Source organism: Pholcus phalangioides, unplaced genomic scaffold (assembly GCF_987345545.1).
Source record: "Pholcus phalangioides strain wild (caught in Gottingen) unplaced genomic scaffold, Ppha-v1.0 ptg000001l_1, whole genome shotgun sequence".
Lineage (NCBI taxonomy): Eukaryota > Metazoa > Arthropoda > Arachnida > Araneae > Pholcidae > Pholcus > Pholcus phalangioides.
In genome coordinates, this window is record NW_028301594.1 from 18,249,532 (window position 1) to 18,266,627 (window position 17,096).

The 17,096-nt window shown below is 35.2% G+C and overlaps 1 protein-coding gene across 2 annotated transcripts in view; it reads left to right on the forward strand.

Annotated features, from left to right (window-relative positions):
* Positions 1–2,663: 2,663 nt before the first annotated feature.
* The window catches only part of LOC149090008 (uncharacterized), a 68,108-nt gene continuing 53,675 nt past the window's right edge, over positions 2,664–17,096 (forward strand). The window contains exon 1 of one of the 2 annotated variants that reach the window (XM_089231904.1): positions 2,664–3,545. In XM_089231904.1, coding sequence (XP_089088030.1) covers positions 3,368–3,545 — 178 coding nt within the window. In that variant the 5' untranslated portion in view covers positions 2,664–3,367. The remainder of the gene's footprint in view (positions 3,546–17,096) is intronic. The other variant, XM_089231902.1, reaches the window with a different exon arrangement.

The following is a 17,096-nucleotide window of genomic DNA, read 5'->3' on the forward strand; positions in this document are numbered from 1 at the left end:
ATCATTTTTGTGAAAAGGACCGTCCCTTAAGAAATAGACTACGAACATCATTGCATAGCATTCAAATTTGAAAAATTAGTAATAAAATTTTTTCTATTATTGGGAAAATTTGGAATTCGTTGCTGAATATTTAGCAATCATTTTTAACAAAAGTTTGTTTGTGGACTGCAAGGGAATTTAAATGGTCGTATTTAAATGAAAATAAAATTTTATCCTAGAAAAATGAGGTGAATATAACCATGGCCCCTAGGCTGGAATCTTTGGCGGGACCTAGACGGACTCTTCATGCGGGCTCCTTTATAGTGAATTTGTAGTATGAAAAAACAAATAATGATGAGGCCGTGTCGGCCCCACCCTTGTGGAAGTCATGGATACAACACAATACGGCACTTATGTTGAGAGCACATAAATGAATTTAAATGTTTCTTTACTCTGTGCGGAACTTATTCCGGCAAATTCATTACATTTTTTTAACGTTCATTTAAATGTAAAGTTTGTAACATGATGCTAATCATGTTGGAAATAAAAAGTTTGCAAAACTAAAAACATTTAAAAAATAGTGCAGAAAATATTTCAGAATTTTCTTCTTTAAACATTGTTGTTATATTAGAGAAAATTTTCTCGTTATAAATATTTGCATATAATTAAATCACCGATTAAACACATTAGGCTTATATCACCAACGGGCCTATCACAAACATAAATGATTAAATTATGACAACATTGCGTGATTCCTAGTATATTTCAGAATAAAAAACAATAAAAAATCAGAACTAAATTCATATTTTAGATTAGAAATTATCTAAAGAAAACAGTTATAAATAAATTAAAAATATTCATGTATTTCACCATTTCGAACATTCAATTTTTTGTACATAAAATGCCCTTAAATTGAAACTTTTATATTATAGAGGCCTACATTACATAAATACAGTTGGCCCCGCTTCATCAGGTAACGGAAAAAAGGAGATACACTCCTACCCCGCTTATACAGATTAAATCCTCTGGAACCAAAATTTCTCCCACAGAATTAATGTTAAAATTCTTTACTTAATGTGATAATTTTTTCCCGCTTAACCGAATATTGGAATTCATACGACAACTGTAAATAGGCTTATTTATCAACCACCATGTAATAACATTTTTATTAAATGAAGAATTCAGAAATTAAGTAAAATATGTGAACAATTAAAGTTTATGAAAAATCCAGAACTGCTGCTCCTGTTATGTCAAAATTACCTTCAGTAGGCGCTAATTTTCTAAATACAAGAACAAATCTTCACGAACGCCATGTTTTCATGCAATGTCTTAAAACTGGAAAAATTACCCGAAAAGATAGAATTTCTGTTTGTGAAAATAGATTGAAAGTTTTGAATGCAATTAAAAAAAAAAGATAATGATAAAAAGTATCAAGTATTTCAAAATGTGGATGAAATTGAACAAATGCGAAAGAACGGAAGCTTTTGATCAGAAAAAAGAAGAGAAAACACGAATTGTTGACTCATTTCTATTACAATGGAAAAATTCCAACCAAAAATCAGTCTCGCCACGATTAGGCATAAAACAGATGAAATCACTAAAAATTTTGAAAACTCTGGAAAATATAAAAACACATGATATAATAATTATGATTTCAATTTTAAATTTCATTTCTGTTGATTTTCTCTCCCAGCATTAGACTAATTCGCTTTTTGAATTCATTTCGTCCTATAACCTACAGGCTCTATACATCGCGCTATAACTTTAGGCTTTTTCTAGCTGCCTTTGGCACAGATATTGATGTGTTATCGTGAATATTGAACTTAAAATGCGATAGTTAATTTCTTCTGCTCTAATATATTACTGCTCGGATATATGGTAATTATATGCACAGTAGGCCTATCTTTTTTTCCAGCATAAAATCTATAGCCACAACAATTGAATTTAATTGTTATCCCGCATAATCAGATTCCCCGCTTAATCGGATATTATGAACCGGAATCGTTGATATCCGTTTAACTTGGTCCGCCTGTACTGAACTTTATATTACAGTTATTAAATTATCCATCACTTTAAATTTTTAACAATGTGATTATGCATTTAAAACAAGACAAAATAAATTATCATTTTTAGAATTTCAATAACGGCATGAGATTTTTATGTTGTCAGCTGTAAATATACTGAAATATTTTGTTCTTTCAATAAATGGTTTATTACCATTTTCACGGCGGTATAATAATGCGATCCCGCGTAATATGGAAGAGCAAAAAACCGCAGAGAAAGAGAAATACTCTAGACGTCCGGGAATATGTAAAAGTAATTATTTAGACCATAAATTGACGATTACCCCGATACTGCAGATGGGAGTTTTAATATTATACCTCGTAAAAATAGGGAAGAGATTGATGATGGAAAACTACTGTTCAGATAACAATACATTTTCTTCCCCCCTCCCCCCAGACGGACGTTTACATTTTTACGCGTTTCACCCAATCAAAATCGACGTGAAAACATCGGCGGGGTCATTGGTTGAAACTAAGCTGCCTGTCAGACACTCGACATCCAATTCTGTGGTTTGAACACGCCCACCAAGACGTACGGCTCAAAGTATTGCTTAAGCCGTATGCGTGCGGCACCGTGCGGTTGTTGTCGGAACTAAACCTGCTAGGCTGGTGGTAAGTGGTGTCAGTGGTTGGTGTGTGTGTGTGTGCAAACATGCAATCAAGCGAAGGCAGCGTAAAATAGTTTGGTGTTGAATTCAGTTTTCGTGTGTGACCGTGCGGCGGGACCGGAGATCGTTTTCCACTTTCGGGACCTGTTTTCTTGGTCCTGTTTCAGTAAAAAATTTCAAGCAGTGTTTATAGGACTATGTGTGACTTGACCGACCGTATTGACTGACTTATGGGCCACACCAGAGCCGATATTTCATGCTATTTCTGTGGAGGTGTTCAAAACTTTCCTTCGGACAGAACGAGCATTGCTGATGAATCTATTTACAAGTGACCTGCTCGCATCATTTTTTTGAAGACTCTATCTACCAGATAATATATAAAGAGTTTTTCTGGTATTGATGTCCCTGGAGCATGAAGAGCTGATTCCTACTTTTTTGCAGAATTACAGCATATTTCTGATAATAGCTTGCTGGGTGTTGTAGACAAACAGATATTTTGTGCTAAGGACTGGACGACTAAAAACGTTCTCAAGACGGATGATATCTTTCCATGTAAATTATTTTCCATAAAATCTAGTCGATGATTGGGAGAAAATGATGATGAAGATGTAATTGAAATTTTTCCTCGGGTAAAGGTAATCGAAACTGTTCTACATCCGGCCGAGGCACTAATTAACTTTATCTGTGTGCGTCGGGGCAATAGCATAACGGTCACAAATGCTTATTTCGGGTGATATTATGCAGCTTGAACAGGAGAAACCGATTTCGCCTCAGTTTGTGACGAAACCCCAACCATGTCATCGGGCTACGGACTTTTCCATAGCGGCTATCATGGCCCGTGATTTGTCGCCAAGTTTCAGGCCTAGGCGCTGCTCATCACTCAACACAACACCTGGTAAGTGAGATTGTTTACATAAATGACTTTACAGGGAATTTAATATCGCCTAAAAAGATAAAAATTCTGCATATTTTATGTATGCTTAAATCAGGGTTTTTTTCATCCGCTGTGTCGTAAGAGTAGCCTATCGTAGGTGCATATATACAGGAAGTTGACTAAATTATTTCTCAAGGAGTCCAAACACCACTTCATAATTTTGTTTCAGGAATGTTGTTAAATGTCTTTATATAACAATTTAGCAATAAATTGTGTTGTTTGGGTTTGTATAATTACAATAAATCCTTTAAACTGTACCTTTTTAAAATCTCAATTCAAATGTGACCCGAAAGTTCAACCACAGCTTTAAGTGTACTATGGGATTAGAAAGATTGAAATACACTTTCTTAAAGGGTAGGCTATCGCACTAATGCATGAAATTTAAAAATCGGTTAAAGAACAAAAGCTATGAACAAAATATATCGGCAAGTTTGCATTCTTTTCGTAACAATAAATTGTAACTATTAAAACCTCTTGTACGTTGCTACTCTAATATATAAACCATAAGGTTTCGAGATTTGTACTTTTAACTTGAGTAGGCCTATATAACGGGTTTAAAGAGTACTTTCTAGAGAAATTTTTTGCTATCGGGATTTCTATAAATGACATTGAAAGAACTTGACTCTCATGTAAATATTTAAAAAAAAGTAGCCCTAAAGGATTATTGAAGAACAGGACACACGTTGTAATTTAAATGATCGTGGTTCTCTTCTCAGAAAGATAATGAACCGAACGATATGGAATTGCTTATTATAAAACAGGATAAGAGTAGAAACTTTCTGCTACCACTGGTGAACCTAGTGGCTGTCCAGTAGCCTATAGATGAATCGGCACCAACGTGACAATTCATTTCTTTCAAAATAGAGTAAAAACAATACAGAGCCATTGAGAAGAGGCATAAAAATTTCTGAGCAGTTTATAATAATTTTGGAAAACAAACGAAATTTTCTTTCCGCATCGTCTTGATGATGTATGTATTCGTGTGAACCATGTTAAGTTCTGAAGGAAATTGCAAACTGATTTTACAATACGGACCTAATATCCATTGTGACAGGCTTCCAAACTTATTTGTTTCATCGGACTCCCTCCGCTCTCTGACATTTTTCTCCAACACCCCCCCCCCCATAAAACAAACCATAGGGTTTCCATGTATTTATTTATCTGCAGCTTATACCGCCACATACGTAACTTGTTTTGTGCGCCCCCCCCCCAAGTGATATCACCTCTTAAAACAACAATTGTGAGGATGAGGGAGTTTTATTATTATTTAAATTCTTTGATTTTTTTCTTTTCAATGAGAAATGCCCGACTAGCAATCTTAGGTAATTTTTCTGGCATAAGCAAATAGGGCACGTGCCCAGGACTAATTTCAGAGCCCCGAAATTGGCTGCCTTCTGTATTTTATGCACAACCCACGAGCCCCTTCCCCTGTGTGCTCGTCTGCCTTTAAAAAAAACTACACATAAGGGGGCACCAAAATTTTACATTTTCCCAGGGCCAACTCATGAGTAACAGGCCCTCAGAAAACCCTGATCCAGGATATCACTCAAACACTGCATTATGATGTCAACTGATCTAAATAAAGATTAAGACTTTTCATCTAGGTACAATTATTATATTCATGATCAATAGCGTTATAGTTTTTTGGGATAAACTCGTGTAGATTTTCTATTGGTTCTACAATAGGTCTATCTACAATACCAGGGCTGGGCAGGTGCCAGGTCGCCTTTGCGGCTAGAAAATCTGTCTTGGTGCCTAAAATTTTTAAAATATGGTTGCTAAATTGGAGTGTAAGAGTTACACAAAATTCTTTGATTTCATTACTCTACATCTTTTAACATGAGGAAAGTAAAATATAACATCATTCACAGAACCATTTTTCTTGAGCAAAATACCATGCTTGGCTCCTACGAAATTGGGCTGGCACCTAAATATATATTTTTTTCATTTGCCAAGCCCTGGTATAGACCTATAGCTTACTATGGCCTACTTCCGTATAACATTTTTCTTTTCTTTCTCAATCTTCTGTAGTACAAGAACCCAGAAATAAAATACAGTCATGCAGATCATATTAACGTTTTTATCTCAAACGGAATCGCAATGTTTTCATGAAAAGTTTCTGTGACTTGTGGGAAGCGAACAGCAATACCTATATCTATTAACAATCTCTTCAAAATTATCTATCGGCTGATCACATTTGTGAAATCTTGATTCAATTCTTTTGAATTTCGCGAAGAGTAAATATCCGTCACACTTGAGAATGAAAAATCATTTGCCTATCGAGTGATGAGGAATTCATCATCCCACATTTAGCCCCCGAAACTATTTGTCGTGGTCCACCGATTATTTCCAGAAAATAATTCAAAACATTGAAAAACGGTTAATTCCAGAATTAATGAAAGAAATAATTCCGGAAAAAAAAGAATGAAAACTCAGAATTAAATATAATATACAGGGCCACAACTAGATACTTTGTTGGTAAGCACGTATTTTGGCGCACATGCGTAATGTAGAAAGAACAGTGTGGATTCGGCGCCCGCCATAATACAGCGCCCGGGTCCCTAGGCCCGCTTGCTCTCCCTCTCAGTTGCGGTCCTGCAGATATAATGAAATAATTTCAGAACTGATGAAAATTCATAATTACCGAAAGAAATAATTTCGTAATTGCTGATCCATAACTAGGCCTATTGAAAAAAATTATTTCAAGATATATATTGAGAAGGAAAATAATTACAGAATCACCGAAATAAATAATTAAAGAATCATTTAAAGACCCCAGAATCAATTAATTTTGTCAGTAGTTAATCAAAAACTTTTTCAGAATTGGTGAAAAAAATTATTTCAGAGCTAGTCAAAATTAATAATTACTAAAAGAAATAATTTCAGAATAATAAAAGTTTTCAATAAAATAATAATCAACAGAAATAATAATTATTTTTCCCTGTTTATCGTTGGTCCGAGTTAAAAAGGGACAAAATCCATGTCCTCCCTATCAAGATGTCTCTAAATAAGCGGTTCTCAACCTTTTTTGACTCGCGGAGCCCTTTTAAGTAAAAAAATTCTATGGCGGAGCCCCGTAGACCAATTTTTTAATTATTCATCAAAGTTACTGATTTGTTATTACTATTTAAAAATGTTTGTAATTATCATTTTTTTAATTTTACTGGTATTTTTTTATTTCATTCGAGCGTCCGCGGAGCCCCTGGAAAGTGCAAAAGGAGCCCAAGGGCTCCGCGGAGAACCAGTTGAGAACCGCTGCTCTAAATTATACATGAGTTGGTGACCCGAGGACTTCGTGGGAAGTTTCAGATGGCCCGACACATCTGAAAGATTGAAGACCCCTGATCTACAGTGTTCCCCGAAGTGGGTGATATAGAAGCTATGGGGTTGGTAGGTTATAGGCAGTGCCATCTTAACGCATGGGTCCACCCGGGCCTCACAAAAATGATATTTGGCTGAAATTTTCCATAATTTACCTGGTAGGGCTTCGGAAAAACCACTTGGCCCGGGGATCCATGGTGCTCTTAAGACGGCCCTGGTTATAGGATCCTACGGGGCGATGAGAGAAGGAAATATCCGAAGAAGGGGGCTATGGAACAAAAAGTTTGGGAAATTATTATCTACAACATAGTTTATCAAACTTTTTGCTCCATCGCCCTCCTTCTTTAGAAATTGTTTTCTCTCATCGCCGCCTAACTCAAGCAAACCCATAGGATCCTATGTTATACCCGTAGCTTCTATCTTCTATCGCCTCCCCCCCCCCCCCCGGACCATTCCATCGTCCAACAGGGGGCGATATTGCCCACTTTGGGAAACACTAATCTACAAGAACACTAAATTTTAAAGCAACGAGATATGCTGAAACGATCCTTGCCGATCATTTATCAAGTGATAGAACCAGACATAGCATCTCATGATAGGAAATACTGTATAATAGCTCGTATAATGACGTCCTGACTGACTGGTTCATCTTCGCCGAGCCGAAACCACTGGACTTATGAATATGAAATTCTGTCTGAGTTTTATCTTATGAAGTAAAGACCCACTAAGGAAGGGTTTTTCGAAATTCGACCCCTAAGGGTGTCATGGGAGGGGGGGGGGGTTCAAAGGTTATGCAGTGAAATCACGCCGAGCTAAAACCATACTGAAGCTATATTTATGAAATTTGGTCAGTAGTTTTATTTCATGACATAGATTCACTCTAAGAAAAGGGTTTTCAAAATTCGACCCTTAAGGGGGGGAGGGTTGAAATGCTAGGTACAGAAATCATTCCGAGTGAAAACCGCTGAAACTAAATTTGAAATTTGGTCGGTATCTTCATTTTATGATGCAAAAACTCACTAAGAAGGGGAATTTCTGAAAATTCACTCCCTAAAGGGGTCTCAAGGAAGAATTTTCGGATTACTAAATTCACGCGAGCGAAGCCGCGGGTAACAGCTACTAAGTACTGTATAAAAAAAGCGAATATCAAGACGCGATGGGATGATATTAGCTCGGATTTTCTTTTACTTGCGCTTAAAATCCGTGTAAACCTATCTAATCGCTAGGATAACGACTTATTTCTCTCACTTTTGTGAAGAGCATGCGATTAAACAATTAATAGCAGATTAGTTAACGATAATAATCCATAAAAGCAAGGGGAAAAATGAAACAAATTAATTTCTTATGAGCAAATGTCGGAGCAGCAAAATTAGATTTTCTCCAAGATGAGGAAGTCTTTGCAGGGCCCGTGGACAAATTATGTTTAAGCATAAAGCCGGGGTTTTGTAAATGTTCGTTTATAAAACTTAAAAAATTCAATATAACCAATAGGGTTATTGATTTTTCTTCCAAGTTTATAAGAGATCCTTTGTTAAACTATTATAATGTAGTTCCGGCCTAAGGGTGCGATTATAGTGCACGCGTGTTTCCGATTCAGGAAACCCGCGTCGTCTCCGATTGGTTAAAAACCCGAATTTAAACTTTTCTGAGAGCTTGAAATTCGGGTTTTTAACCAATCGGAGACAACGCGGGTTTCCAGAATCGGAAGCACGGACGCACCATGTTCTCACCCTAAGGCAGTAACCTTCCAGGGAAATATGATATATGACTTTAGGCCTATACGGTATTGCAGTATAAAAGTTTGATAAAAAATATTTCATGCAACCAATAATCTTGTCGGTTACAGTTGCTCGAATATAACCGATAAGTTCATGGGTTGCATTTGTGAAATTTTATAAAAGAGTTTGTTGTAAAACTTTTATAGTGTAATACCTGCCTTAGGCCAGGATTACACTGTAAAAGTTTCATAAAAGTCCTTTTGTAAAACTTAAAAATTCAACCAATAAGGCTGGCTATTGGTTGCATTTGCTCGAATGTAACCGATAACCTTATTGGTTGCATTTTTCAAGTTTTATAAATTAACTTTCATGAAAATTTTACAGTGTAATCCCAGTCTTAGACCCTAACTTTGTCTTGGGTCTAAGTCAGTCCACTTATTCAGAAAGCAAAGTTTCACATTGCCTTATTAATACAGTCGGTCCCGCTCATAACGTTCCCACTTACAACGTTTTCCAGCTTAGTGCGACTTATTTTCGTGGTCCTAACTAACACACACAATTTTCATTAAGATTTCCCGTTTAAAGCGTTTTCTCGCTTAAAATGTTTTTTCATAAAGGTTTTTTGAAAAACGTTATAAGCGAGATCCACTGTATATCATTGCTTGTTTTTTGTGAATTACAGTCGCTCCCGCTTGTAACGTCCCCACTTTAGTAAGGCCAGTATTGGTATTACACTATAGAAGTTTGATAAAATAACTTTTATAAAATTGGAAAGATATAACCAATAGGTGTGTCGATTACATTTGAGCGAACGTAATCAATAAGCTCTTTGGCTGTTTATAACGTTTCCATTTAGAACCAGGGCTATCTAAAGAGTATCCTGGGCCGCCGGGCAAACTGATTTTTCCTGACGCCACCCTAACTGACTAAAAATGCCTGCTTACCAATTTGCGTTTTCCCGCGTATTATACGACTTATTTTTGTGGTACCAACTCTTTCTAAACTCACCGATATTTCCCATTCAAAGCGTTCTTCCGTTTACAACGTTTTATCATGACGGTTTCTTAAAAAATGTTATATATAAGCGTGATCCATTATAAATACAGTAAAAGTTCGTTATAACGAGTATGGCTTATAACGAATATCTCGATATCACGAGTGATTGCCAAAGAGCTAATGTGACAAAAACATCCTCTTATAACATTATAACGACAATTTATAACGCCAATTTGTGACCTGTCGTTATAACGGACTTCTACTGTATTTCGTTATGTGCAATATCTATTAACTATAGATTTAAAATTAATGTAACTACTAACTATCAAATACAGTCGATCCCGCTTATAACGTTTTCCCACTTGGTACTGCATATTTTCGTGGTCGCAACTCTAATTCTCATTAACACTTCCCGTTTGCAACGTTTTTTTGTGACGGCTTTTCGAAAAGCGTTGTAAGCGGGATTCACTGTACTGTAATAGCTACCATCCAAGACAATATGTATTTCAATTCATATATCCTCATTTAAAAAAAAGACCCACAGGAAGTATTTACAAAAAGTTCCACGGTGCTTCCTAGAACACCCAAGAGTGTTCGATGCTCATGCCTGATTTCTTACTGAGAGGTATTGAATATATTTAAATGCTTATAATAACAAAAGTATTCGAAAATCGGCGCAATGCTGATTTAAATTTGAGTATAGTAATTATGTCACCGTGCGACGGAAGGGCTTTTCTTCTGATGGCTGGCATAATTATGATGCAGGGGTGATCACAAAATAATTTAGGGGGGTTGGTGCACGATCTTGGCTTCCAATGGTTTCCTATGGGGAAAATCTCCTTCCTTTAGTACGTTCACTGCTAATGACACCATGTACAAAAATGCGCCCCACGGACTCGACAAGCAATTTAGGGCCCCGCAGTCAACGAACGTGTTAAGCAACATTTAAAATTTTTCTATTCACTTTAGGCACTCAATTTTTTTTTCTCAAATGCTATGGATATTTCTATACAATTTAACTCGAGTTTCCAGGATTTAAATTGTTGGTTAGTTTTTTTCTTGAATTATAAGTTCAGCGACATGCAACTTTTTCAAACCATTACCAAAATTTACCCACATCTTGTGGCACAGTTTTTTTAAAAATAATTTTAATTAAAAAATAATTAAGTGTTGAGAAGCACACAAAGTTTCAAGACATTTGAATGAGTGATGTTCGAAAAATGTTCCTTATTCAACAATAAACTTGGTTTTGAAAAAAGAGCATTTTAGTGGAAAACATCAGCTTATACGGTATAACGCCTGCCAGCAGTTTGTATTAAAATATTTTAAAAACTCGAACACAGACACGAAAAATTTCATAGTACAGTCAAACCTCGTTAGTGCGTCACCCGGTTATCACGTCACTCCGCTGACGGATCACTTTTTGGAAGTCCCGATTATCCTCATGCAGGAATTGGCACAGCTATGGCTTACTCCGTTTAACGAGTCACTCCGCTTATCAAGTCATATTTTTGCTCTCCCAAGAAAGACTCATTAACGAGGTTTGACTGTATTTGAAAATTAAAAAGTTCAAAAATGCGTTTTTTGGAAAATTTGCGTGTACCAGCCCCACCTCAACCCTTTAATTGCCAGCATTGAAATACCCAGAGGGATAATACTACGCAAATGAGGTATCCTGAATGTTATTACATGGCAAAGAGAAAAAAAATGACAATAGACTCTCGCTATAATCTGGCACATATCAGACCAGGTTGTGCCGGATTATCGGAATCGTCGGATTACTGGAAGTTTGTTAAAAAAGCCTATTTGAATAATATAGTAGACGCTGTTTGAGTTAGAATCATGAATAATGTTGTCATTCGGATGTTGTTATAACTTTCACAAAGTACTGAACGGACGAATATCATAACATGGAGGGAAATTTTTTTATAGTTATCAGGATGTCGGTTTATATGTTATCTTTTTTTCCCTCCCTTCAAAGTTTTTTTTTGCGTATTTGGACGCTGAGACTGAATTAGACATTTTTCCTCCAATAAATTATCGTTTTTAACCGGCAAGACTATGTAGGAGATCAGGAGGTATAATGTCAGAAGGTGCAATGGTCCACCTATAGTGGAGACAAGTAAGCTCCTTCATTTCTTAGACTGCCTCTAATCCGGCACATATCAGACCGGTTTGTTCCAGATAATCGAAATCACCGGATTACTGGAAGTTTTTTGAAAGATCCTATTTGAATAATACAATTTTTTCAGTCGCAGAAAGGTGGTTCTTTATACACGTTAAAATATGTTACACAGATTTGAATAGTATAAAAATGCCAATCATTGTTTGTCAACTTACTATTCTATCAGTGTTCAAGACACATCAATACGTATCTCCCACGGTATTTTACACACACACACGGGTATTTCCCCTCAAAATGCAAGGGTTAAAAATCGTTCTTTCTTGGCTTGTCAACAAATAGGACACGTATGTACCTTTGAGCCATTCTGCTGGCAATTATAGACACTTCATGAACAGTTGACAAGTAGAAATCGAATGTTTAGGTCTTAAGAATTGCTTAGAAACATTAATGCCGAAGCGAGCTGAAAATATAAAATTCCTTTATTGGAGAAATACAAGAAACTCGTGTTACTTGAAAGCAACGAGGCCAAATAAAGAGTTAAAAATCCAATTTTAAAGATTGATGAAATTATTTTCCCCCCAAAAATAAATACACATTACATTTCAAGTACATTAATACATAAAATGCGTCAATTTAACCTCTATGCAATTTCTCATCTCGTGTGAGAAACGGTTAAGATAGAGGAAATGCAATAAAATCTGAATTTACTTTTAAATATCTCAAAATCATTTTTTCTCACAGCAGAAACTGTAATTTAAATCTTGGGTGAAATATCCGTGGAATTTCCTGAGATAAAAGAGAGGTTAAGAAAAAAAAATGTGCTTGGAAAGCATTATATTCATATTTTATCATCTTTTTTCCTTTCCTTCTAATTTCCTTTATCAACCTCCTTTAAAAAATCCTTTTAATCTCCTCTGGGAGTTTTAAATTTTCCCCAAAATATCAGTCTAATTCGATTTTCCAAGGAAATGATTTAAATGCTACTTTTTTTTTCTCCGTCTTTAAGTTAAAATAATTGAAGTTTAAGATCAGGGAGAAAAAATGGGATTTTTGTTGATTTCTTTCTAAAAAAAAAAAGAGGAACGAAAAAAAATCGTTTCAATTTAATACGTTTCGATAATAAATGAATAATGTAAAATGCGATGATGACTATAAAAATTCAAGAAATTATAGGAAACTAATAAATATTTACCGGAAAAGATTCCTCTTACTTAGACTCGGTATCTCTTTCATAGATCGTTATGAACAAATTTAATGTGCAGTTCAAATTAGATAAATTATCAAAATAATTAATTAAAACAATTTTACAAAAAATATATACATTGGATTTTTTGTTCGAAATTTATTTTAGCATACGCAATTATTAGGGCCGGTCGGATTAGTCGATTGATCGGGTCGGTTAATCGATAAATTGTTGATCGCAGTTAAAATATTTAGTTTAGTTAATTCATTCAATGCGATTAAAATTTTTAGTAAAAGATCGTAATTTATTTCGATTTGTTTCACGAACCCGATTAAATGTCTTTTCTAGGCCGGGATTACACTATAAAAGTTTCATAAAAGTTCATTTATATAACTTGAATAATTTAACCAATATGGCTATCGGTTACCTTCGAGAAAATGCAGCCGATAATAATTAATAATCGGTTGAATTATTCAAGTTTTATAAATGAAATTTTATGAAACTTCTAAGCCGCTGTGGTGGTCGAGTGGTTACAGTGCCGGACTTGTGATGCGAGGATCCGGGTTCGAACCCCACAGTGGTGGTCGGCTGAAGTTGGTTTTCTGTGGTTCCCAACTTCAAGGCGCAAATGCGAGCCGATCTCTCCGTTAAAAAGTCTCGCCACAGAGAGCAACAGTCCTACAACGGTAAATCATTCAACCATAACACTTCACTCATAGTTAGTAAAACTGGGGGCAGATGACAGCACTACACATAACAAGCATTACACAGAAAAAACAAAACTTTACGTCAGGTTGCACTACACGTACACGCACATTCCCGCATGTATCGATTCGTTGGGGGGTTCCGCGGGGGGGGGGTGTGGTGTAGCAGTAGTAGGTAGGGGCTCGGGGATCTTTGATGCAGCCACCTCGTTGGGCAATTTGCCTGTTGTGGCTTTGTATTTGTATTATAGTGTAATACCGGCCCTAGGCATAATAGCCCATAACATTTCGGATAATTGACCATAAAGTATTCAAAAGTATTTGAATTACTTATTTGGATCAAATTTTTCGACATTTTAAAAATGCAAATCGATTCAACGAAAACTGGTGAATTCAATTCTAAATTGGATTTGATGGCATTTTTAGGCTTGGAGAGAACACACTGGTTAGACACGATTAGACAAGACAGCTTAGACACTGATTTCTATGACGCAATATTTCAATATGTTTTTGACTAACCGGTGTGCTTTGTGCCATACAAATACCTGTGCGCTTTGCGCGGCATACGTGAACAACAATGACTAAGCTTGTCTGAAGCTGTCTTGTCTTGTCATGTCTAATCCATGTGCGCCCAGCCTTACAATACAAATACAAATACAACGCCACAACAGGCAAAATGCCCAACGAGGTGGCTGATAAAAAGATGCCCATAAAAATATGGATGTCATATATTTCAAAAATACAGCAACCCAATTAAAAATGCAATTAACACAAATTATAAACAATATATATACATGATAAAATATTATACAACGCCCATAAAGAATACTTATGGTTGTCTTATTCTAAGTATGGATAGCTTCTCGATTTACCCCAACGGTATCAAAGACGGGATCAAAATTTGTTGCCGCCTCTATGAACAGTAGGGTAATATTTGGGATAATTTCTGGAAAATGTATCTGTACGAAGATAAAAAATAGTTTCAAAATCAGTGACTAATGTAAAATGACAGATTTTCTAAAAACAACAACAAAATCGTAGTGAAGAAATCGCACAAAATCTGACAAAAACGTTCAACTTAAGAGTGCAGCCTTAATTACTTAATCTATTCCAAAATTTATTTATATCTAGCGAATTAAGTGAGTGAAATGAATAAAATATATTTTTGAGCATCAATTAATAAAAAAAAGTTCCCTAATAAAATTTGTTATAATAAAGTATATAATATTCTTATAAATTCTTATGAAAAAACCGTTGTTATTGGTAAACATTGTTTAATAATAATTTCTGAGGAGAGTAGTGTTCACATGCGATTTGATTGTTAGAGACGTGTTATTATACGGTAGAAGTCCGTTTTAACGAAGCTCACAATCACGGGAAAAATTATCGTTATAAGTGGATGCTTTTGTAACATTATCTCTTTGACAATCAAATATGTAAATCACTCGTTATATTGAGATTTTCGTTATAAGCCATACTCGTTGTAACGGACTTTTACTGTACTTCAGTCTAAGGCCGGTATTACACTATAAAAGTTTGGTAAAAGTCGTTTCATAAAACTTGAAAAATGCAGTCACTGGTTGCATTTTCTAGAATGTAATCAATAACCCCTTATTTGTTAGATTTTTCAAGTTATATAAAACACTTTTACAAAACTTTTATAGTGTAATCCCGGCCTTAAGAATTTAGTTCATATGAATCATTTGCATTAGGAATCGCATCCTTTGGTTGTGAATAACATATTGGTTGAACGGATTCCAGTTTAAGGTTAATTAATAACTAAAAAAAACTGGGAACTGGAAAAAATATTTTATACTATAAACAAAAATTTAAATAAATAAGAGTTTTTAATGGATTCCGTGTAATTTTTCGTCGAACTATTAAGCGAATGAGCATTGTTAAATTTTTTTTAAACTTCGAATGTGATATCAATGCTGAATTATTTTATACTTGATTCAGAGTTTAAGTGAAGGGGGGGGGGGGGAGTCTCATAACTTTTAAAATTTTCAAAAATCCTCAAAAACTATGCTCTAGTAGAAATATAGTAAAAAATGTTATTTAACCATTGATTTATTTCAAATTTCGTCATTTGATCATTTTTGTCGCACCGCGGTCATTTTCTGCACACGGGGGCTAATTAGACCGGAACCTACAGTTTATTTCCGATTCCGAACGGCAGCATTTTTTACACTCACCGAGAGGTTGGTGTGCTAACCCCTCGGTGTGGGACTTTTTGCGGTAACAAACTTTTTCTGTGGTCATGTCGCCGTACCTGTTGTGCCCCTGTGTATCGGACTCGCGACACCTCTAAACATCCTTTGGCACTTTAGGCGAGTATCTTATCGACCTAAGCTATCTCGCCCTTTCAAATTTGGTGCTCATATTTTTGATATTTATACGCACTATGCTTGGGTGCTCATATTTTCGATATTTATACACACTGCTAGGACAATGTTCTCCATATCTCCGATACTTACTTTTTGGCAAATTTTCAAATTAAAAAAAAAATGGTATATTAACACCTCATGCGCATGATAAGATAGCGTGGCATCAATGGGAATGCATAAAACTTGATTGAAAATAAAGAAAACTAGTTCAGAGAGCAAAATAAACATATACAAACAAACATTGATATTTCTAATCCTTTAAATTTTGAATTTTACATTTAATTTCAAATAAGACTGTGTCAATCAAATTTCAATCTTTCTCGTAATTCGATGTGAACTATACAGTGTTTTCTTCATTTTCAATCAATTTTGATTCAGTTGAATTGATGTCATGCTTTTTTATCATACGTGCAAGATCTTACCGAAGCACTTTTTTCTTAATGTTTGAAAAGTTGACAAAAAATAATAAGTATTGGCAATATGGGGGAACATTGTGCTGGCATATCACGTAAAATTTAAAATATCATTATTAAATTTGGTATAAATTAATGGTCAAATAATATTTTTAATAGTATTTTTACTAGACCATGGTTTCTGAGGATTATTTCTGTGTAAAAAAGTATGAGGACCCCCCCCCCCTTTAATTATACATATATTTAACTTATTAAATACTTATTTGCTTATCGAGCAATTTGTATCATTATTGGAACGATTGATTTGCTTCTGTGAGGAATCAAAAATTTGAATTTCAGAGAGGTTCTCTCAAATATCTTTGATAGTTGTGATTATATCAAATAAATATCATCCTGATATTTTCTTTTTTCCACTTCTGATCTGATTAATGACTTTTCTTAAATAGTGAAAGACGTAGAAAATTTCAATTTGTTTTCCCTCTGTTTTTAATTGAGTGAACTTTTCGGTGATGATCGAAGAAACAACCTCATCACGAATTCATGGAAAGATAGAGGAGGAAAAAACAAATCATTGCCCAATGGTTGTCCCAGCGCTTGTAAACTTCAGGAGATTGAGAGGAGGGGGGAAAAGGAGACCATAATGATGAATTAATTAAGATCTCAAG